The 18,504-nt window shown below is 53.8% G+C and overlaps 1 protein-coding gene across 1 annotated transcript in view; it reads right to left on the reverse strand.

Annotated features, from left to right (window-relative positions):
* The window catches only part of LOC140741413 (keratin-like protein KRT222), a 120,824-nt gene extending 104,014 nt beyond the window's left edge, over positions 1–16,810 (reverse strand). The window contains exons 1-2 of the mRNA XM_073071580.1: positions 16,606–16,810; positions 15,333–15,467 (exon numbers count right to left, since the gene is read on the reverse strand). Of these exons, the coding sequence (XP_072927681.1) occupies positions 15,333–15,467; positions 16,606–16,698 (228 nt within the window). The 5' untranslated portion in view covers positions 16,699–16,810. The remainder of the gene's footprint in view (positions 1–15,332; positions 15,468–16,605) is intronic.
* Between the last annotated feature and the right edge of the window lie 1,694 nt (positions 16,811–18,504).

Below are 18,504 nucleotides of genomic sequence, written 5' to 3' on the forward strand. Positions count from 1 at the left end.
GTGCCTCTTCTCCCCTCCCTTCCCTACTGAGTCACAGAGGCAGATTTGGTGCCAGGGACCCCCACTGCTGTGCCTTTCCTCTGCTAGGTCATTCCCCTCACCGTGTCCAAAGCGATATACCCGTTGTTGAGGGGCACGGCCACAGGGGTACCCTGCACTGGCTCCTTAACCCCTTTCCCCTTCCTGACTGTCACTCAGTTTCCTGTGTCCCCGGAGTTCATCCGGTTCCAGCTCCAACTCCTTAACGCGGATTGTTAGAAGCTGCAGCCGGATGCACTTAGGCCCGAAGACCAGAAGACATGGGAGCAGAATGAGGCCATTTGGCCCATCCAGTCTGTTCCTCCATTCAATCATGGCTGATCCATTCTATCTCCTCCTCAACCCCAGTTCCCGGCCTTCTCCCCGTAACCTCTGACACCGTGCCCAATCAAGAACCTGTCAATCTCTGCCTTAAATCCACCCAACGACCCGGCCTCCACAGCTGTATGTGGCAACAAATTCCACAAGTTCACCACCCTCTGGCGAAAGAAATTTCTCCGCATCTCTGTTCTAAATGGAAGCCCCCCTATCCTGAGGCTGTGCCCTCTTGTCCTAGACTCCCCCACCATGGGAAACATCCTCTCCACATCCACTCTATCTGTGCCCTCTTGTCCTAGACTCCCCCACCATGGGAAACATCCTCTCCACATCTACTCTGTCTAGGCCTTCCAACATTCGAAAGTTTTCAATGAGATCCCCCTCATCCTTCTGAATTCCAGTGAGTACAGACCCAGAGCCATCAAACGTTCCTCGTACGATGACCCTTTCATTCCTGGAATCATCCTTGTGAACCTCCTCTGGACCCTCTCCAATGCCAACGCATCTCTTCTAAGATGAGGGGCCCAGAACTGTTCACAATACTCAAGGTGAGGCCTCACCACTGCCTTATAAAGCCTCAGCATCACATCCCTGCTCTTGTATTCTGGACCTCTTGAAATGAATGCTAACATTGCATTTACCTTCCTCACCACCGACTCAACCTGCAAGTTAACCTTCAGGGTGTTCTGCACAAGGACTCCCAAGTCCCTCTGCATCTCAGATTCCCGGATTTTCTCCCTGTTTGGAAAATAGTCCGCATATTTATTTCTACTACCATGGTGCATGACCGTGCATCTTCCAACATTGTATGTCATTTGCCATTTTGTTGCCCATTCTCCTAATCTCTCTAAATTCCTCTGCATCCTGCCTGTTTCCTCAACACTACCTGCCCCTCCACCACCAATCTTCGTATCATCTGCAAACTTGGCAACAAAGCCATCTATTCCATCATCCAAGTAATTGATACACAGCATGAAAAGAAGCGGTCCCAACACCGATCCCTGCGGAACACCACTAGTCACTGGCAGCAGACCAGAAAAGGATCCTTTTATTCCCACTCGCTGCCTCCTACCAATCAGCCAATGCTCGAACCGCGTTAGTAACTTCCTTGGTGAGCAGCCTCATGTGTGAAACTTGTCAACGGCCTTCTGAAAGTCCAAATATACAACACCCACTGCATCCCCTTTAATCCGTAATCTGCTCGAAGAATTCCAACAGGATCGTCAGGCAGGATTTTCCCCGAAGGAAACCACGCTGACTTTGTCCTATCCTGTCCTGTGTCACCAAGTTTATCCTTAACAAACGATTCTAACATCTTCCCAGCCCCTGAGATCAGGCTAACTGGTCTATAATTTCCTTTCTGCTGCCTTCCTCCTTTCTCAAAGAGTGGACTGACATTGACAATTTTCCAGTCCTCTGGCACCATGCCGGAGTCCAACGATTTTTGAAAGGTCGTTGCTAATTCCGTCACAATCTCTAACGCTGCCTCTTTCAGAACCCTAGGGTGCAGTTCCTCTGGTCCGGGTGACTTATGTACCTTTAGGTCTTTCAGCTTTCTGAGCAGCTTCTCTCTTGTAACAGTAACTGCCCCCACTTCTCTTCCTTCGCACACTACAACATCAGGCACACTGCTAGTGTCTTCCACAGTGAAGGCTGATGCAAAATACTCTTCTAGTTCATCTGCCATCTCCTTGTCCCCCGTTATTATTTCTCCCACCTCATTTTCTAGCGGTCCTACGTCCACTCTCATTTCTCTTTTACTTTTAACATACTTGAAAAAACTTTTACTGTCCACTTCGATATTATTTGCTGGCTCGCTTCCATATATCATCGTTTCCCTTCTAATGATATTTATTTAGCCGCTCTCTGTACATTTTTTAAAACTTCTCAATCTTCTATATTCTCACTAATTTTTGCTTTGCTGTGTGCCCTCTCTTTCGCTTTTACAAGAGCTTTGGCTTCCCTTGTCAGCCACGGTTGTACTATTTTACCATTTGAGTATTGCTTCATTTTTGGAACACACATGTCCTGCACCTTCCTCATTTTTCCCAGAAACGCACACCATCGCTGCTCTGCTGTCATCCCTGCCAACATCATCTTCCAATTTACTTTGGCCAACTCCTCTCTCTTGCCACCGCAATTTCCCTCACTCCGCTGAAACACTGCTACATCAGACTTTACCTTCTCCCTGTCAAATTGCAAGTTGAACACAATGATATTGTGATTACTGCCTCCTAAGGGTTCTTTTACCTTAAGCTCCCTAATTACCTCCGGTTCATTACGTAACTCCCAATCCAGTGTAGCTGATCCCCTAGTAGGCTCAACAACAAACTGCTCTAAAAAGCCATCTCTTATGCATTCAGCAAACTCACTCTCTCGAGATCCATTACTAACCTGACTTTCCCAATCGACCTGCATGTTAAAATCTACAATCATTAATGTACAATATACATTAATGATTTAGATGAAGGGATTAAAAGTAACATTAGCAAATTTGCTGATGACACGAAGCTGGGTGGCAGTGTGAAATGTCAGGAGGATGTTATGAGAATGCAGGGTGACTTGGGCAGGTTGGGTGAGTGGGCAAATGTATGGCAGATGCAGTTTAATGTGGATAAATGTGAGGTTATCCACTTTGGTGGCAAGAACAGGAAGGCAGATTACTATCTAAATAGAGTCAAGTTAGGAAAAGGGGAAGTACAACGAGATCTAGATGTTCTTGTACATCAGTCAATGAAAGCAAGCATGCAGGTACAGCAGGCAGTGAAGAAAGCTAATGGCATGCTGGCTTTTATAACAAGAGGAATTGAGTATAGGAGTAAAGTGGTCCTTCTGCAGCTGTACAGGGCCCTAGTGAGACCCCACCTGGTGTATTGTGTGCAGTTTTGGTCTCCAAATTTGAGGAAGGACATTCTTGCTATTGAGGGAGTGCAGCGTAGGTTCACAAGGTTAATTCCCGGAATGACGGGACTGTCATATGTTGAAAGATTGGAGTGACTGGGCTTGTATACAGTGGAATTTAGAAGGATGAGAGGGGATCTGATTGAAACACATAATATTATTAAGGGATTGGACACACTGGAGGCAGGTAGCATGTTCCCGCTAATGGGTGAGTCCAGAACTAGAGGCCACAGTTTAAGAATAAGGGGTAGGCCATTTAGAACAGAGATGCGGAAAAACTTTTTCACCCAGAGAGTGGTGGATATGTGGAATGCTCTGCCCCAGAAGGCAGTGGAGGCCAAGTCTCTGGGTGCATTCAAGAGAGAGTTAGATAGAGCTCTTATAGATAGCAGGGTCAAGGGATATGGGGAGAAGGCAGGAACGGGGTACTGATTGTGTACGATCAGCCATGATCACAGTGAATGACGGTGCTGGCTAGAAGGGCTGAATGGCCTACTCCTGCACCTACTGTCTATTGTCTCCCATGACTATCATAACATTGTCCTTTTGACTCGCCTTTTCTATTTCCTGTTGTAATCTGTGGTCCGCCTCCCAGCCACTGTTGGAAGGCCTGTGTATAACTGCCATCAGGGTCCTTCTACACTTCAATTTCTTAACTCAGCCCACAGGGGTTCAACATCTTCCCATCCTATGTCACATCTCTCTAATGATTTGATGCCATTCATAACCAGTAGAGCCACACCACCCCCTCTGCCTGCCTTCCTATCCCTCCGATACAACATGTAACCTTGGACGTTCAGCTCCCAACTACAACCATCCTTCAGCCGCGATTCGGTGAAGGCCACAACATCGTACCTGGCCATCTGTAATAATGCAACAAGATCGTCCACCTTATTTCTTATACTCCGCGCATTTAGATACAACACCTTGAGTATCGTATTTGCCGTCCTTTCTGACTCTGCATCCCGAGTGATTCGATACTCAGCCTGTTGGCTACGGCTCAGCCCCATCACCCGCCTGCCCCTCCTGACAGTCTGACCGCACACTATCTTTACTTTGTCACCATCCACCCTATCCTGTGTCCCTTCTCTCCGGTTCCCACCCCTCTGCCAAACTAGTTTAAACCCTCCCCAGCCGCTCTAACAAACCTGCCCGCGAGAATATTGGTCTTCACTTTTGAACGGGTCATACCTCCCCCGGAAGAGATCCCAATGGTCCAAGAACCTGAAGCCCTGCCCCCCCCCACCCCACCCCCTGCACCAGCTTCTCAGCCACACATTTACCTGCCGAATCGTCCTGTTTCTACCCTCGCTGGCAGCTGTCCAGAAACCACTACCCGGGAGGTCCCGCTCCTCAGCTTTCTACCTGGCTCTCTAAATTCTCTTTTTGCTTTTCCTTCCTATGTCACTGGTACCAATATACACCAAGACATCCGGCTGCTCTCCCCACCCTCTCCAAAATGTTGTGGACGTCCCTGACCCTGGCACCTGGGGGGGGGGAGGTGGGCAACATACCACCCGGGAGTCCACAGAACCTCCTGTCTGTTCCCCTCACTATCGAGTACCCTATCACTCCCTCTCCCTCCTCCTCTCCCCCTTTCCCTTCTGCTCCACGGACCCGTGCTCAGTGCCTGTAACCCGGTCGCCCCGGCGTTCTCCACGGAAGTATCCAAAGCAGGATACTTGTCCTTTTGAGGGGAATATGGCCACAGGGGCGCTTCTCGCGGTTGTAGATAGATAGATAGATAGATAGATAGATACTTTATTCATCCCCATGGGGAAATTCAACTTTTTTTCCAATGTCCCATACACTTGTTGTAGCAAAACTAATTACATACAATACTTAACTCAGTAAAAAAAATATGATATGCATCTAAATCACTATCTCAAAAAGCATTAATAATAGCTTTTAAAAAGTTCTTAAGTCCTGGCGGTAGAATTGTAAAGCCTAATGGCATTGGGGAGTATTGACCTCTTCATCCTGTCTGAGGAGCATTGCATCGATAGTAACCTGTCGCTGAAACTGCTTCTCTGTCTCTGGATAGTGCTATGTAGAGGATGTTCAGAGTTTTCCATAATTGACCGTAGCCTACTCAGCGCCCTTCGCTCAGCTACCGATGTTAAACTCTCCAGTACTTTGCCCACGACAGAGCCCGCCTTCCTTACCAGCTTATTAAGACGTGAGGCATCCCTCTTCTTAATGCTGCCTCCCCAACACGCCACCACAAAGAAGAGGGCGCTCTCCACAACTGACCTATAGAACATCTTCAGCATCTCACTACAGACATTGAATGACGCCAACCTTCTTAGGAAGTACAGTCGACTCTGTGCCTTCCTGCACAAGGCATCTGTGTTGGCAGTCCAGTCTAGCTTCTCGTCTAACTGTACTCCCAGATACTGGAGGTCTCCCTGCCCTTCCCACGTCCCACAAGAGAGGCGCTCTCAGCTATCCTGCCCGGCATCCCTCCTGTCCTATTGGAGCGGATATAAAAATCAGAGGAGGGGGAGAAAGTAAAACAACCTGGAGCTTTAAAAAGCTGCTTTCTCTGGCTGAAACCTCTCCTGGCTGAACCCTCGCAGCCAAATGACCACTCTGACTCTGCCTACTCAGATGACCCAACTGCCTCCGACTGACTCTAATCAGTCCCAAATACCGACTGGTCACTGCTGGTCAAAGCTCCTCTTTCGTGAACTGCCGCCAAAGCCTCCCCTTTTAAAGTCTCGATCGCCATCCTGACTGGGAGGTAGCTCTCTCGCATGCGCGGTCCGGCTCGGAGAAAACCGCTGCGAAGCGAGGCTCTTAAACCTTGAACGCGGGCCTGGCGGAAAGACAGTTCTTTCTACGCAGTGCCCCCCGGCCGACTCAGAGGAAACTGCCGCGAAGCTCCGCCTTTGAAAAAACCTCGAGGGCCGCCCGGTCGAAAGGCAGCTCGCGAACTCGCTCCCTGCCGCGGGTTTAAAGCAGCCCCGTGCAGAAAGTCTTAGGCCTTGTATACAGCCAGGGTGCCTAAGACTTCTGCCCACAGTACTGCATCTGTCAACAGGGAGAGGAGAGCCAGTTTGTAAATCTGGCGGGAGCAAAGGATGTTGGGAATGGCGAGGGTGGAGCGCCGTGGGAGGGGTGTGGGACAGGGGGCAGAGAAGGAGTGTCGGGGCTTGGGGGGGGGTGGGTAGTCACACCCAGCCCTGAGACTCCAGACAAGGTCATTTGATTCCAAACAATCGGTTTATCGATCATTTACAGAACGTCTCTCTGGTGCTCCCCGCTCCATATCCCCTCTCCCCAACCGTGATTCCCCTCTCCCTGCCCCCCCCCCCCCCACTTTCCCACTCTCAGACCACAACAGAGACTCATATCAGAAATCAGGTTTTATCGTCGGTCACACATGTCATGAAATTTGTCTTCTTTTGCAACAGCAGTTCAGTGCAATGCATAAAATTACCACAGTACGGTGCAGAAGTCTTGGGCGTCCGAGCTGTGTGTATGTTGCCGGGGTGGTGGGGGGGGCAGCCCGTGAATATTCAACATAGAATGCCCACAACTCTCTAACCCCAACCCATACGTCCGGCTGGTAGACACGTGCAATCCGTTGCCACAGACAGCTATGGAGGCCGAGTCACTGGGTATATTTAAGTCAAGTCACCTTTATTGTCATTTCGACCATAACTGCTGGTACAATACACAGTAAAAACGAGACAACGTTTTTTCAGGACCATGGTGTTACATGACACAGTACAAAAACTAGACTGAACTACGTTTAAAAAACAACACAGAAAAAGACTACACCAGACTACAGACCTACCCAGGACTGCGTAAAGTGCACAAAACCAGTGCAGGCATTACAATAAATAATAAACAGGACAATAGGGCAGTACGGTGTCAGTCCAGGCTCTGGGTACTGAGGAGCCTGAAGGCAGAGGTTGATAGGTTCTTGATTAGTCAGGGTGTCAAAGGTTACGGGGAGGAGGCAGGGGAGAATGGGGTTGAGAGGGATAGTAAATCAGCTACGATGGAATGGGGAGCGGACTCAATGGGCTGAATGGCCTAATTCTGATTTTTTTTTTTTTTAAATTATGCCGCGGGGTAGAGTAGCCGTCCGCGTGACGCTTTTACAGCTCGGGTGGGGGGGGAGGTTGGGGTCAGAGTTCGCAGCTCAATTCCGGCGGCCCCTCGGGGCGAGTTCGCACTGTCCTTCCCGCGGACCGTTCGGGTTCCCTCCCCGTGCCCCGCCGTCCAAAGACGTTCCGGTCGGGGGGGAGGGGTCGATCGGTCATCGTGAAGTGACCACGTGATTAGGCCAGGGTTAAAGTCGGGGGCGCGGCGGGAAAGGGCCTATCTAGCGCTGTACTCTAAATAAGTAAAGAAACGAACACCCCCCCCCCCACCCCCACGGTCTCCCCTTACAGACGGGGACGGGAATCGAACTCTGATCGCTGGCTCCGGAAAGCTTCACGCGACTGTACCGGCCCTGCCCCAGATCTCCCGTACCTGAGGAATCTCCCGGGGATAGGGGCAGGGGGCAGGGGCTCCACGGATCCCTTGCCGAAACGGTGTCGGCCCACGGCTTAAGGGATTGGGGACCCGGCGTGTGGGAGCCTGAAAAATCGGCAGTTGCTGTGGGGCTGCGGAATAGCACCGGAGAGAGTGGGCCTGCGGCCCGCACAGCCGATCCCACCTTCGGCCAGGTGGTTGGTAGCGTGCTTCTTCTCCCCACGTTGCTTATTTTGAGACGCGGCCCCCGTCGTAATCTGCCCCGTCCGGCAACCCACCGGCTTAACCCGAGCTCGAATCACGGGGCAAGTTACGACGACCGGTTGACCTACTAACCTGGATGCCTGTGGACTGCGGGACGATATTTGGAGCACCCGGCAGGAAGCTCTCCCGGTCACGGGGGAGAACATTCTAGCTTCCCGCAGGCTGCAACAACGTTACGCTAACCGCAGTCTCTTGCTGGAAATCTATCGGTGCCTAGCCTTGGGCCACCAGTGACAACTGCAGTACCTATGTCCGGCTGCTAGTTATTGATGACAGCTTTAGTGGTCAGTACCAGTCTCCAATGTCCAAAAGCCTGGGGGCCCTGCACAAGGCCTGGGGAAACTGCACAAGGCCCGGGGACTCTGCACAAGGCCCGGGGAACCTGCACAAGGCCCGGGGACTCTGCACAAGGCCCGGGGAACCTGCACTAGGCCCGGGGACTCTGCACAAGGCCCGGGGACTCTGCACAAGGCCCGGGGAACCTGCACAAGGCCCGGGGAACCTGCACAAGGCCTGGGGACTCTGCACAAGGCCCGGGGAACCTGCACAAGGCCAGGTGAACCTGCACAAGGCCAGGGGAACCGGCACAAGGCCCGGGGACTCTGCACAAGGCCCGGGGAACCTGCACAAGGCCAGGTGAACCTGCACAAGGCCAGGGGAACCGGCACAAGGCCCGGGGACTCTGTACATCTCTCTGCATCTGGCTCCTTCACTTCCTCATCAGGAGTGCAGATCGGAAACGAACATCTCGCTCTCGCTGACAACCAACGCCGGCAAACCTCGAGGACGCGTGCCGAGCCCACGCTCTACTCTCTCCGCACCAGGGGTTCCCAACCTGGGGTGGCCAATGGTATTGGTCCCCGGTATATATATAAAAAAAAATATTTGGGAACCCCCCTCCCCCCCGCCCCCACCACTCCACAATCGTGCGGTCAAACCCCCCCCCCACCTGTAAATCCGCGACGACACCACTGTTGTTGGCAGAAGTCCAGGTGATAGCGAGGAGGCACGGAGGAGCGAGATAGATCTGTTGGCTGAGTTATTTTGCTACTAAAAACCTCGCACTCAACGCCAGTAAGGCCAAGGGAGTGACTGCGGACTTCGGGAAGGGGAAGTCAAGGGAACGCGCGCCAGTCCATATCGATGGGACTGAGAAGGCAGCAAAACCAGCGGCTACATTTCATTGGGAGGGCCCAGATACCTACTCCAGCGTCAGTCCCTGACATATCTGCCTCTACCATCGTCCCCGGTAGGGTGTTCCACACACCCACCGCTCTCTGTGCAAAGAAAAACCTGCCTCTGACATCCCCCCCCCTGCACTTTCCTCCAATCATCCTTAAAATTATGCCCCCCTCATCTTCCCCCTTCCTAGACTCCCCTCACTACAGGAAACATCCTCTCCACATCCACTCTATCTGTGTCCTCTGGTCCTAGACTCCCCCACTATAGGAAACATCCTCTCCACATCCACTCTATCTGTGCCCTCTGGTCCTAGACTCCCCCACTATAGGAAACATCCTCTCCACATCCACTCTATCTGTGTCCTCTGGTCCTAGACTCCCCCACTATAGGAAACATCCTCTCCACATCCACTCTATCTTTGTCCTCCGGTCCTAGACTTCCCCACTATAGGAAACATCCTCTCCACATCCACTCTATCTGTGTCCTCTGGTCCTAGACTCCCCCACTACAGGAAACATCCTCTCCACATCCACTCTATCTGTGTCCTCTGGTCTAGACTCCCCCACTACAGGAAACATCCTCTCCACATCCACTCTATCTGTGTCCTCTGGTCCTAGACTCCCCCACTGTAGGAAACATCCTCTCCACATCCACTCTATCTGTGTCCTCTGGTCCGAGACTCCCCCACTATAGGAAACATCTTCTTCACTCTCTTTAGGCCTTTCAATATTTGATAGGTTTCAATTCTTCAATACCCCTCATTCTTCTAAACTCCAGTGAGTTCAGGCCCAGAGCCATCAAACACTCCTCAACTATTTACCCTTTCCTTCCCCGGAACCTTCAATGGATGAATGTAATATTAAAGCTAAGACTCTTTGGCAGTGTGAAGGATCTGAGAGATCTTGGGGTCCGAGTGCATCGGACACTCAAAGTTGCTGCACAGGTTAACAGTATTGTTAAGAAGGCGTACGGTGTATTGGCCTTTATCAACCATGGGACTGAGTTTAGGAGCCGAGATGTAATGTTACAGCTATATAAGACCCTGGTCAGACCCCACTTGGAGTACTGTGTTCAGTTCCGGTCGCCTCACTACAGGAAGGACGTGGAAACCATAGAAAGGGTGCAGAGGAGATTTACACGGATGTTGCCTGGATTGGGGAGCGTGCCTTATGAGAATAGGTTGAGTGAACTCGGCCTCTTCTCCTCGGAGCGACGGAGGACGAGAGGTGACCTGATAGAGGTGTACAAGATGATGAGAGACATTGATCGTGTGGATAGTCAGAGGCTTTTTCCCAGGGCTGAAATGGCTAACACGAGAGGGGCACAGGTTTAAGGTGCTGGGGAGCAGGTACAGAGGAGATGTCAGGGGTAAGTTTTTTACTCAGAGAGTGGTGAGTGAGTGGAATGGGCTGCCGGCGACGGTGGTGGGGGCGGATACGATAGGGTCTTTTAAGAAACTCTTAGATAGGTACATGGAACTTAGAAAGATAGAGGGGCTATGGGGTAGGGAAATTCTAGGCATTTCTAGAGCAGGTCTCATTGTTGGCACAGCTTTGTGGGCCCGAAGGGCCTGTGACGTGCTGTAGATTTCAGTGTTTTTTTTTGGAAGGTTAGTATTTTCAGAGGAAGTGGGGTAAGATGACAGACACCGAAGATTTATAGGTATTTTTTCTTGCAAAACCCCATCGTGGGTAGATTAATCCGGTGAACTCCATTGTCCCTGCCAAGGTGAAGTTCCTGTTGAAACTGCCTCCACTGTGCTGTCAGAGAAACATCCCCACCCACCAATAACTCTCGTGAGAAACCCTCTCTTGCCCCCGTAGTAACACGTTCATCCTCTCTCTCACACACACACACACACACACACACACACACACACACACACACAGAAAATGCTGGAGGAACTCAGCAGGTCAGGCAGCATCTGTGGAAGTGAATAAACAACAACTTGCGTATCGGGCCAAGAACCCTCAACAGAACCGGAGAGGAAGTGGGGGAAACACAAAGAAAACCTACAGCACAATACAGGCCCTTCGGCCCACAAAGCTGTGCTGAACATGTCCCCACCTTAGAAATTACACAGACTTACCCATAACCCTCTATCTTTCTAAAACTCCACGTACCTATCCAGGAGTCTCTTAAAAGACCCTATCATATCCGCCTCCACCACCGTCGCTGGCAGCCCATTCCACACACTCACCACTCTCTGAGTAAAAAACTTACCCCTGACATCTCCTCTGTACCTACTCCCCAGCACCTTAAACCTGTGTCCTCTTGTGGCAGCCATTTCAGCCCTGGGGAAAAGGCCTCTGACTATCCACACGATCAATGCCTCTCATCATCTTGTACACCTCTATCAGGTCACCTCTCACCCTCCGTCGCTCTGAGGAGAAAAGGCCGAGTTCACTCAACCTATTCTCATAAGGCGTGCTCCCCAATCCAGGCAACATCCGTGTAGATATCCTCCGCACCCTTTCAATGGTTTCCAGTGACACTGACCTCAACAACCATTGAGCGGCCGGTGAGGGATCCCCACCTTCCAGCTACAGTGGACCAGGTCCCACCGATGAGACCTTAGCCTCACCCCCCCCACCCCCCCACCCCACTCCGTCACGTCCCATCTGAAGAAAAAACAACGCCTGATATGTCATCGAGCCGGTCGATGAACACGATCGCCCCCGAGGGGGGCTGGTGGGTAAACTGTTCTCACTGGGGCTCCCAATGCCCCTCCCTGTAACCTGATCATGGGAGCGTTTTTTGTCAGTGGCACCTCCCGGCTCTATCCCAGTCCTGAAGGCATCACCGAGTTGGACCCCCCACCCCCGGGGACGTGTGCTCGGCCGGCTGCGTTACGGGCTGCTGACTCATCGCTCAAACCACATTCACTGGGACGGCCGCCCTCCCGTCCCCACACCGACGGCTCAGAGAGAGAGGAACACAGAGCTCCCCGGTGTGCACGTCACGGACGATCTAATCAGGACCCCCAACTCCTCCTCACTGGTCAAGAAAACAGAGCAGGGTCTACCCTTACTGAGGAGATTGAGGCATGTGGAAGGAAGTCGCCCCGTCCCCATTCTAACAACTTCCTGCGGGAGGACCGAGCGGACTGTCCCGTCTGACCTGTGTCATTGCGTGGTAGGGAATCTGCCAGGCATCGGTCCGCAAGAACCTGCAGAGGACAGTAAAACCAGCCTAAAGGATCTTCAGGGTCTTCCTCACCCCGACGCGGGACACTTACTGGAGTGTTTTATCTGAAGGGCCCACAGCATTGTTGAGATGTAGGGAGGAGGTGCAGGAGCATCAGGACTGGGACTGTCAGACTGGGTGACAGCTTCTTCCCTCGGGCTGGGGGACTAATGAATACCCTGTCACCACCAGAGTCTCGTCAATACCACCCATCCCACCGTCTCTCTGACCCACAACCGGGGTCTCGTCACCCCCACCCATCCACAATCTCTCTGACCCGCCACCGGGGGTCTCATCACCACCGACACACCCCACCGTCTCTCTGACCCACAACCGGGGTCTCGTCACCCCACCCATCCCACAATCTCTCTGACCCACCACCGGGGTCTCGTCACCACCACACACCCCACCATCTCTCTGACCCACCACCGGGGTCTCGTCACCGCCACCCATCCCACCATCTCTGACCCACCACCGGGGTCTCATCACCACCACACACCCCACCATCTCTCTGACCCACAACCGGGGTCTCGTCACCCCCACCCATCCCACAATCTCTCTGACCCACCACCGTCAGGGAGGAGGTACAGGAGCATCAGGACTGGGACTGTCAGACTGGGTGACAGCTTCTTCCCTCGGGCTGGGGGACTAATGAATACCCTGTCACCACCAGAGTCTCGTCAATACCACCCATCCCACCATCTCTCTGACCCACCACCGGGGTCTCGTCACCCCCCACCCATCCACAATCTCTCTGACCCACCACCGGGGTCTCATCACCACCACACACCCCACCGTCTCTCTGACCCACAACCGGGGTCTCGTCACCCCCACCCATCCCACAATCTCTCTGACCCGCCACCGGGGTCTCATCACCACCACACCACCCCACCGTCTCTCTGACCCACAACCGGGGTCTCGTCACCCCCACCCATCCACAATCTCTCTGACCCACCACCGGGGTCTCGTCACCACCACACACCCCACCATCTCTCTGACCCACCACCGGGGTCTCGTCACCGCCACCCATCCCACCATCTCTGACCCACCACCGGGGTCTCATCACCACCACACACCCCACCATCTCTCTGACCCACAACCGGGGTCTCGTCACCCCCACCCATCCCACAATCTCTCTGACCCACCACCGTCAGGGAGGAGGTACAGGAGCATCAGGACTGGGACTGTCAGACTGGGCGACAGCTTTTTCCCTCAGGCTGGGGGACTAATGAATTCCCGGCCACCACCCGGGATCTCGTCAAAAGGACACAAACATTGCTCAGGAGGAGTGAGCAGCTTCAAGTTACTGGGTGTCAACATCTCTGAGGATCTACCCTGGGCCCAACGCTACAAAGAAGACACAACAGTGGCTGTATCCCATGAGGAGTCACCAAAAGACTTTCGCAAATTTCTACAGCTGTACCGTGGAGAGCGTCTGACGGGTCTGGTGTGGGGTGTTGGGGGGGATGACACAGGATCAAAATAAGCTGCAGAAAGTTGTAAATTCCCATCGTGGGACACCGGCCTCCCCAGCGTCTAGAACATCTTCAGAAGGCGATGCCTCAAAAAGGCAGCATCCATCATTAAGGACCCCATCACCCAGGACGTGCCCTCTTCTCGTTGCTACCATCAGGGAGGAGGTACAGGAGCCTGAAGACACACACTCAATGATTCAGGAACAGCTTCTTCCCCTCTGCCATCAGGGAGGGGGTACAGGAGCCTGAAGACACACACACTCAACGATTCAGGAACAGCTTCTTCCCCTCTGCCATCAGGAGGAGGTACAGGAGCCTGAAGACACACACTCAACGATTCAGGAACAGCTTCTTCCCCTCTGCCATCAGGGAGGAGGTACAGGAACCTGAAGACACACACTCAACGATTCAGAAACAGCTTCTTCCCCTCTGACATCGGGGAGGAGGTACAGGAGCCTGAAGACACACACTCAACGATTCAGGAACAGCTTCTTCCCCCCCTGCCATCAGGGAGGAGGTACAGGAGCCTGAAGACACACACTCAATGATTCAGGAACAGCTCCTTCCCCTCTGCCATCAGGGAGGAGGTACAGTTGCCTGAAGACACACACTCAATGATTCAGGAACAGCTTCTTCCCCTCTGCCATCAGGGAGGAGGTACAGGAGCCTGAAGACACACACTCAATGATTCAGGAACAGCTTCTTCCCCTCTGCCATCAGGGAGGAGGTACAGGAGCCTGAAGACACACACTCAACGATTCAGGAACAGCTTCTTCCCCTCTGCCATCAGGGAGGAGGTACAGGAGCCTGAAGGCACACACTCAGCGATTCAGGAACAGCTTCTTCCCCTCTGCCATCAGGGAGGGGGTACAGGAGCCTGAAGGCACACACTCAGCGATTCAGGAACAGCTTCTTCCCCTCTGCCATCAGAGTTCTGAACGGACAGTGAAACCCATGAACTCTACCTCGCTACTTTTTTAATTTCTATCTTCGCACTACTGTATCTAAATATGAATAAATATCTATATATACACACACACATATATATAGTGATTTGTACCGCATTAACACCGCTTTTTCCTATATTACCATGTATTGTAATGTACAGCTGCCGCAAAGACAACAGATTTCACGACAAGTGCCGGTGACTCTGATTCTCACCTACACACACTGGGGGCAATTTCAGGCGACCAAAGTTCTTCCCCCCCCCACCGGCCCTTGGGTTGCGACAGGGGACTCTGGACAATGCAGAAATCGCCGAGCAGAGCCGGAACGTGCAGACTCCACGGAGACAGCACGGGGCCGGGCTACTGAACCCGCGGCGGTACCCCCCCCCGGGTGTACAAGGGGGGCAGCCCCCCACCCACCCCCCGTCACTACCCAAGGACACTGGGTGCGAAGGGCGCCGGCGGTGCAGACGCGGCCGGAGCGGCTGCAGCTCTTCGAGGGAGAAGGGAGACGCGCACACGTCCTTACCAACGCCCGCAGAGACTCCGTCTCCAGCTGCAGACTCTGCCACTGACGCCGGGCGTCCTTCAGCTCGGCCCTGGCGGACTGCAAGCTGTCCCCGTCCCCGCCGTCGCTCAGTTCCGCCTCGCCGCCCTCCGGAGCCTGCGGAGAGGGAGAGAGAGAGTGAGAGAGGAGAAAGAGAAGAGGGGAAAGAGGAGGGGAGACAGGAGAGGGAAAGAGAGGGGGAGGGAAGAAGGGGGAGGGAGGGGAGGGGAGGGAGAGGAGGGAGAGAGAGGGAGAAGGGGAGGACAGATGGGAGAAAGAAGAGAGGGAGAGAGAAGAAAGAGGAGTCAGAGAGAGAGAGAGAAGCATAATTAGACCTGGAGATGGAAACAGATGGGGGGAGAGAGAGAGGGAGGAGGGAGGGAGAGAGGGAAGAAAGAGAAGGAGACAGAAAAGAGAGGGAGAGAGAGGAGAAGAGGAGTCAGAGAGAGAGAGAAGCATAATTAGACCTGGAGATAGAAATAGATGGGGGGAGAGAGAGAGGGAGGGAGATGGGGGAGAGAGAGTGGGAGGGGAGGGGAGAAGAGGAGAGGAGGGAGAGGGAGGGGAGAGAGAGAGGGGAGAAAGAGAAGGGGAGACAGAAAAGAGAGAGAGAGAGAGAGAAGAGGAGTCAGAGAGAGAGAAGCATAATTAGACCTGGAGATGCAAACAGAGATGGGGGGAGAGAGAGAGAGAGAAGCATAATTAGACCTGGAGATGGAAATAGATGGGGGGAGAGAGGGAGGGGATAAGAGGAGAGGAGGGAGAGGGAGGGATAAGAGGAGAGGAGGGAGAGGGAGGGGATAAGAGGAGAGGAGGGAGAGGGAGGGGAGAAAGAGAAGGGGAGACAGAAAAGAGAGGGGGAGAGAGAGAGAGAAGCAGAATTAGACCTGGAGATGGAAACAGAGATGGGGGGAGAGAGAGAGAGAGAAGCATAATTAGACCTGGAGATGGAAATAGATGGGGGGAGAGAGAGAGGAGGGGATAAGAGGAGAGGAGGGAGAGGGAGGGGAGAAAGAGAAGGGGAGACAGAAAAGAGAGGGGGAGAGAGAGAGAGAAGCAGAATTAGACCCTGGAGATGGAAACAAGATGGGGGGGAGAGAGAGAGAGAGGGAGAGGGAGATAGACATAACGGAGAGCGGGGGTTGACGAGGAGCGCTTTTGCCGTGTGATCGGCCGGGCCGTAGAGCCGGGAGAACCGCAGTGGGATCGGCCTTGCGCCGCTCCCCTCCCCCGCCCCTCCCCTGCCGGCTCGTACCTGCGGGCAGTAGCTGTCCATGAGCTGCCGGCTCCTAAGCACGATCTGTTCGTAGTGCCTCTGGATGTCGGCGAGGAGCCGGGACAACTCCATCGCCCCTGCGCCGCCTCTCCCATCCTCCTCCGGCGTGAGAGCCGGGCGGTAGCAGCAGCAGCGGCGGCGAGCGCATGAAGCGGTACTGGCCAGTGTCGGGACAGGGAACGCCCCCCCCTACCCTCCTCCTCCTCCTCCTCCTCCTCCTCTGCGGGCAACCACTGGTCCCCTCGGTCCCTCTCCCCCTCCCCTCCAGCCAAGGGCACTGCGAGAATTCACAGCCGCCGCCGCCTCCTCCTCTGAGGGCGGGGGGTCAGCTGTGTGGGCCGTTCGGAGCTGGACAACGTGAACCCCCCCACCCCACCACCACCAGTGTGTCAGTGGGTGGTGGTGGGGGGGGTTGGTGAATGCACACACACACACACTGAATGTCCACTTTTATTAGGCACACCCGACCCCCCGCACCTCAGCGTAAACATCTAATCGGGTGACTCTACCGGTAAGAGCATGCCGGTACGGTCCAGAGGCTCTGCTGTTGTTCAGGCCGGACCTCAGATCCGGGGAGGGGGGGGGGAAGGAACGTGACTGGAGTGGCTTCCCTCCCACCCCCCAGTAAGTGGCCTCCGAGCGAACGGTCCACTCGCGCCGTCGCTGGGAACACGCCTGCCCGCGTGTCTCGTCTGCATCGCCGGCCCCCTTCGCACCCAGTGTCCCTGGGCAGCCAGCCCCCCCCCTCAGCAGCCCCCGTCACTACCCGACGACGAGACGGTGGAATCTCAGATCTGGACATCGAAAGATGCCGACGAGACCTTGGAGCTATGTGAGGGCTTTTTGGCCCGTCCAGTCTACTCCGCCGTTCCATCACCGTCCCCATTCCACCTGCCTCCTCCCCGTAACCTGCCAGGCCCCGACCGATCAAGAACCTATCACCCTCGGCCTCAAGCGTATTCAAAGACGCGGCCTCCCCCCCGCCGTCCGTGGTAAAGAAATTCCGCGGCTTCACCGCCCTCCTGGCTGAAGGAATTGTCACCGGCATGGTGCGATGGGTCCGGGTCCTTGCTGGGGCAGGAGTTCAGTCCGGTCGTGACCAAACCTCTCAAAGCATTTCAGCACTGTCGATGTGAGTGCCACCGGGCGATAGTCATTAGGGCAGCCCACATTATTATTCTTAGGCGCTGGTATAATTGTTGCCTTTTTGAAGCAAGTGGGAACTTTCCCGAAGCAGTGAGAGGTTGAAAATGTCCTTGAGTACTTGTGGTCCTCATCTCCCTCCTAAATAGACATCCCTGAATTATGTACCTATGCCCTCTGGTCCTAGGACTCCCCCACTATAGGAAACCTCCTCTCCACATCCACTCTATCTGTGTCCTCTGGTCCTAGACTCCCCCACTATAGGAAACATCCTCTCCACATCCACTCTATCTGTGTCCTCTGGTCCTAGACTCCCCCACTATAGGAAACATCCTCTCCACATCCACTCTATCTGTGTCCTCTGGTCCTAGGACTCCCCCACTGTAGGAAACATCCCTCTCCACATCCACTCTATCTGTGCCCTCTGGTCCTAGACTCCCCCTCGATAGGAAACATCCTCTCCACATCCACTCTGTCTGTGTCCTCTGTCCCTAGACTCCCCCACTGTAGGAAACATCCTCTCCACATCCACTCTATCTGTGCCCTCTGGTCCTAGACTCCCCCTCGATAGGAAACATCCTCTCCACATCCACTCTGTCTGTGTCCTCTGGTCCTAGACTCCCCCCACTGTAGGAAACATCCTCTCCACATCCACTCTATCTGTGCCCTCTGGTCCTAGACTCCCCCTCGATAGGAAACATCCTCTCCACATCCACTCTGTCTGTGTCCTCTGGT

This window comes from Hemitrygon akajei, chromosome 18 (assembly GCF_048418815.1).
Source record: "Hemitrygon akajei chromosome 18, sHemAka1.3, whole genome shotgun sequence".
Classification (NCBI taxonomy): Eukaryota; Metazoa; Chordata; class Chondrichthyes; order Myliobatiformes; family Dasyatidae; genus Hemitrygon; species Hemitrygon akajei.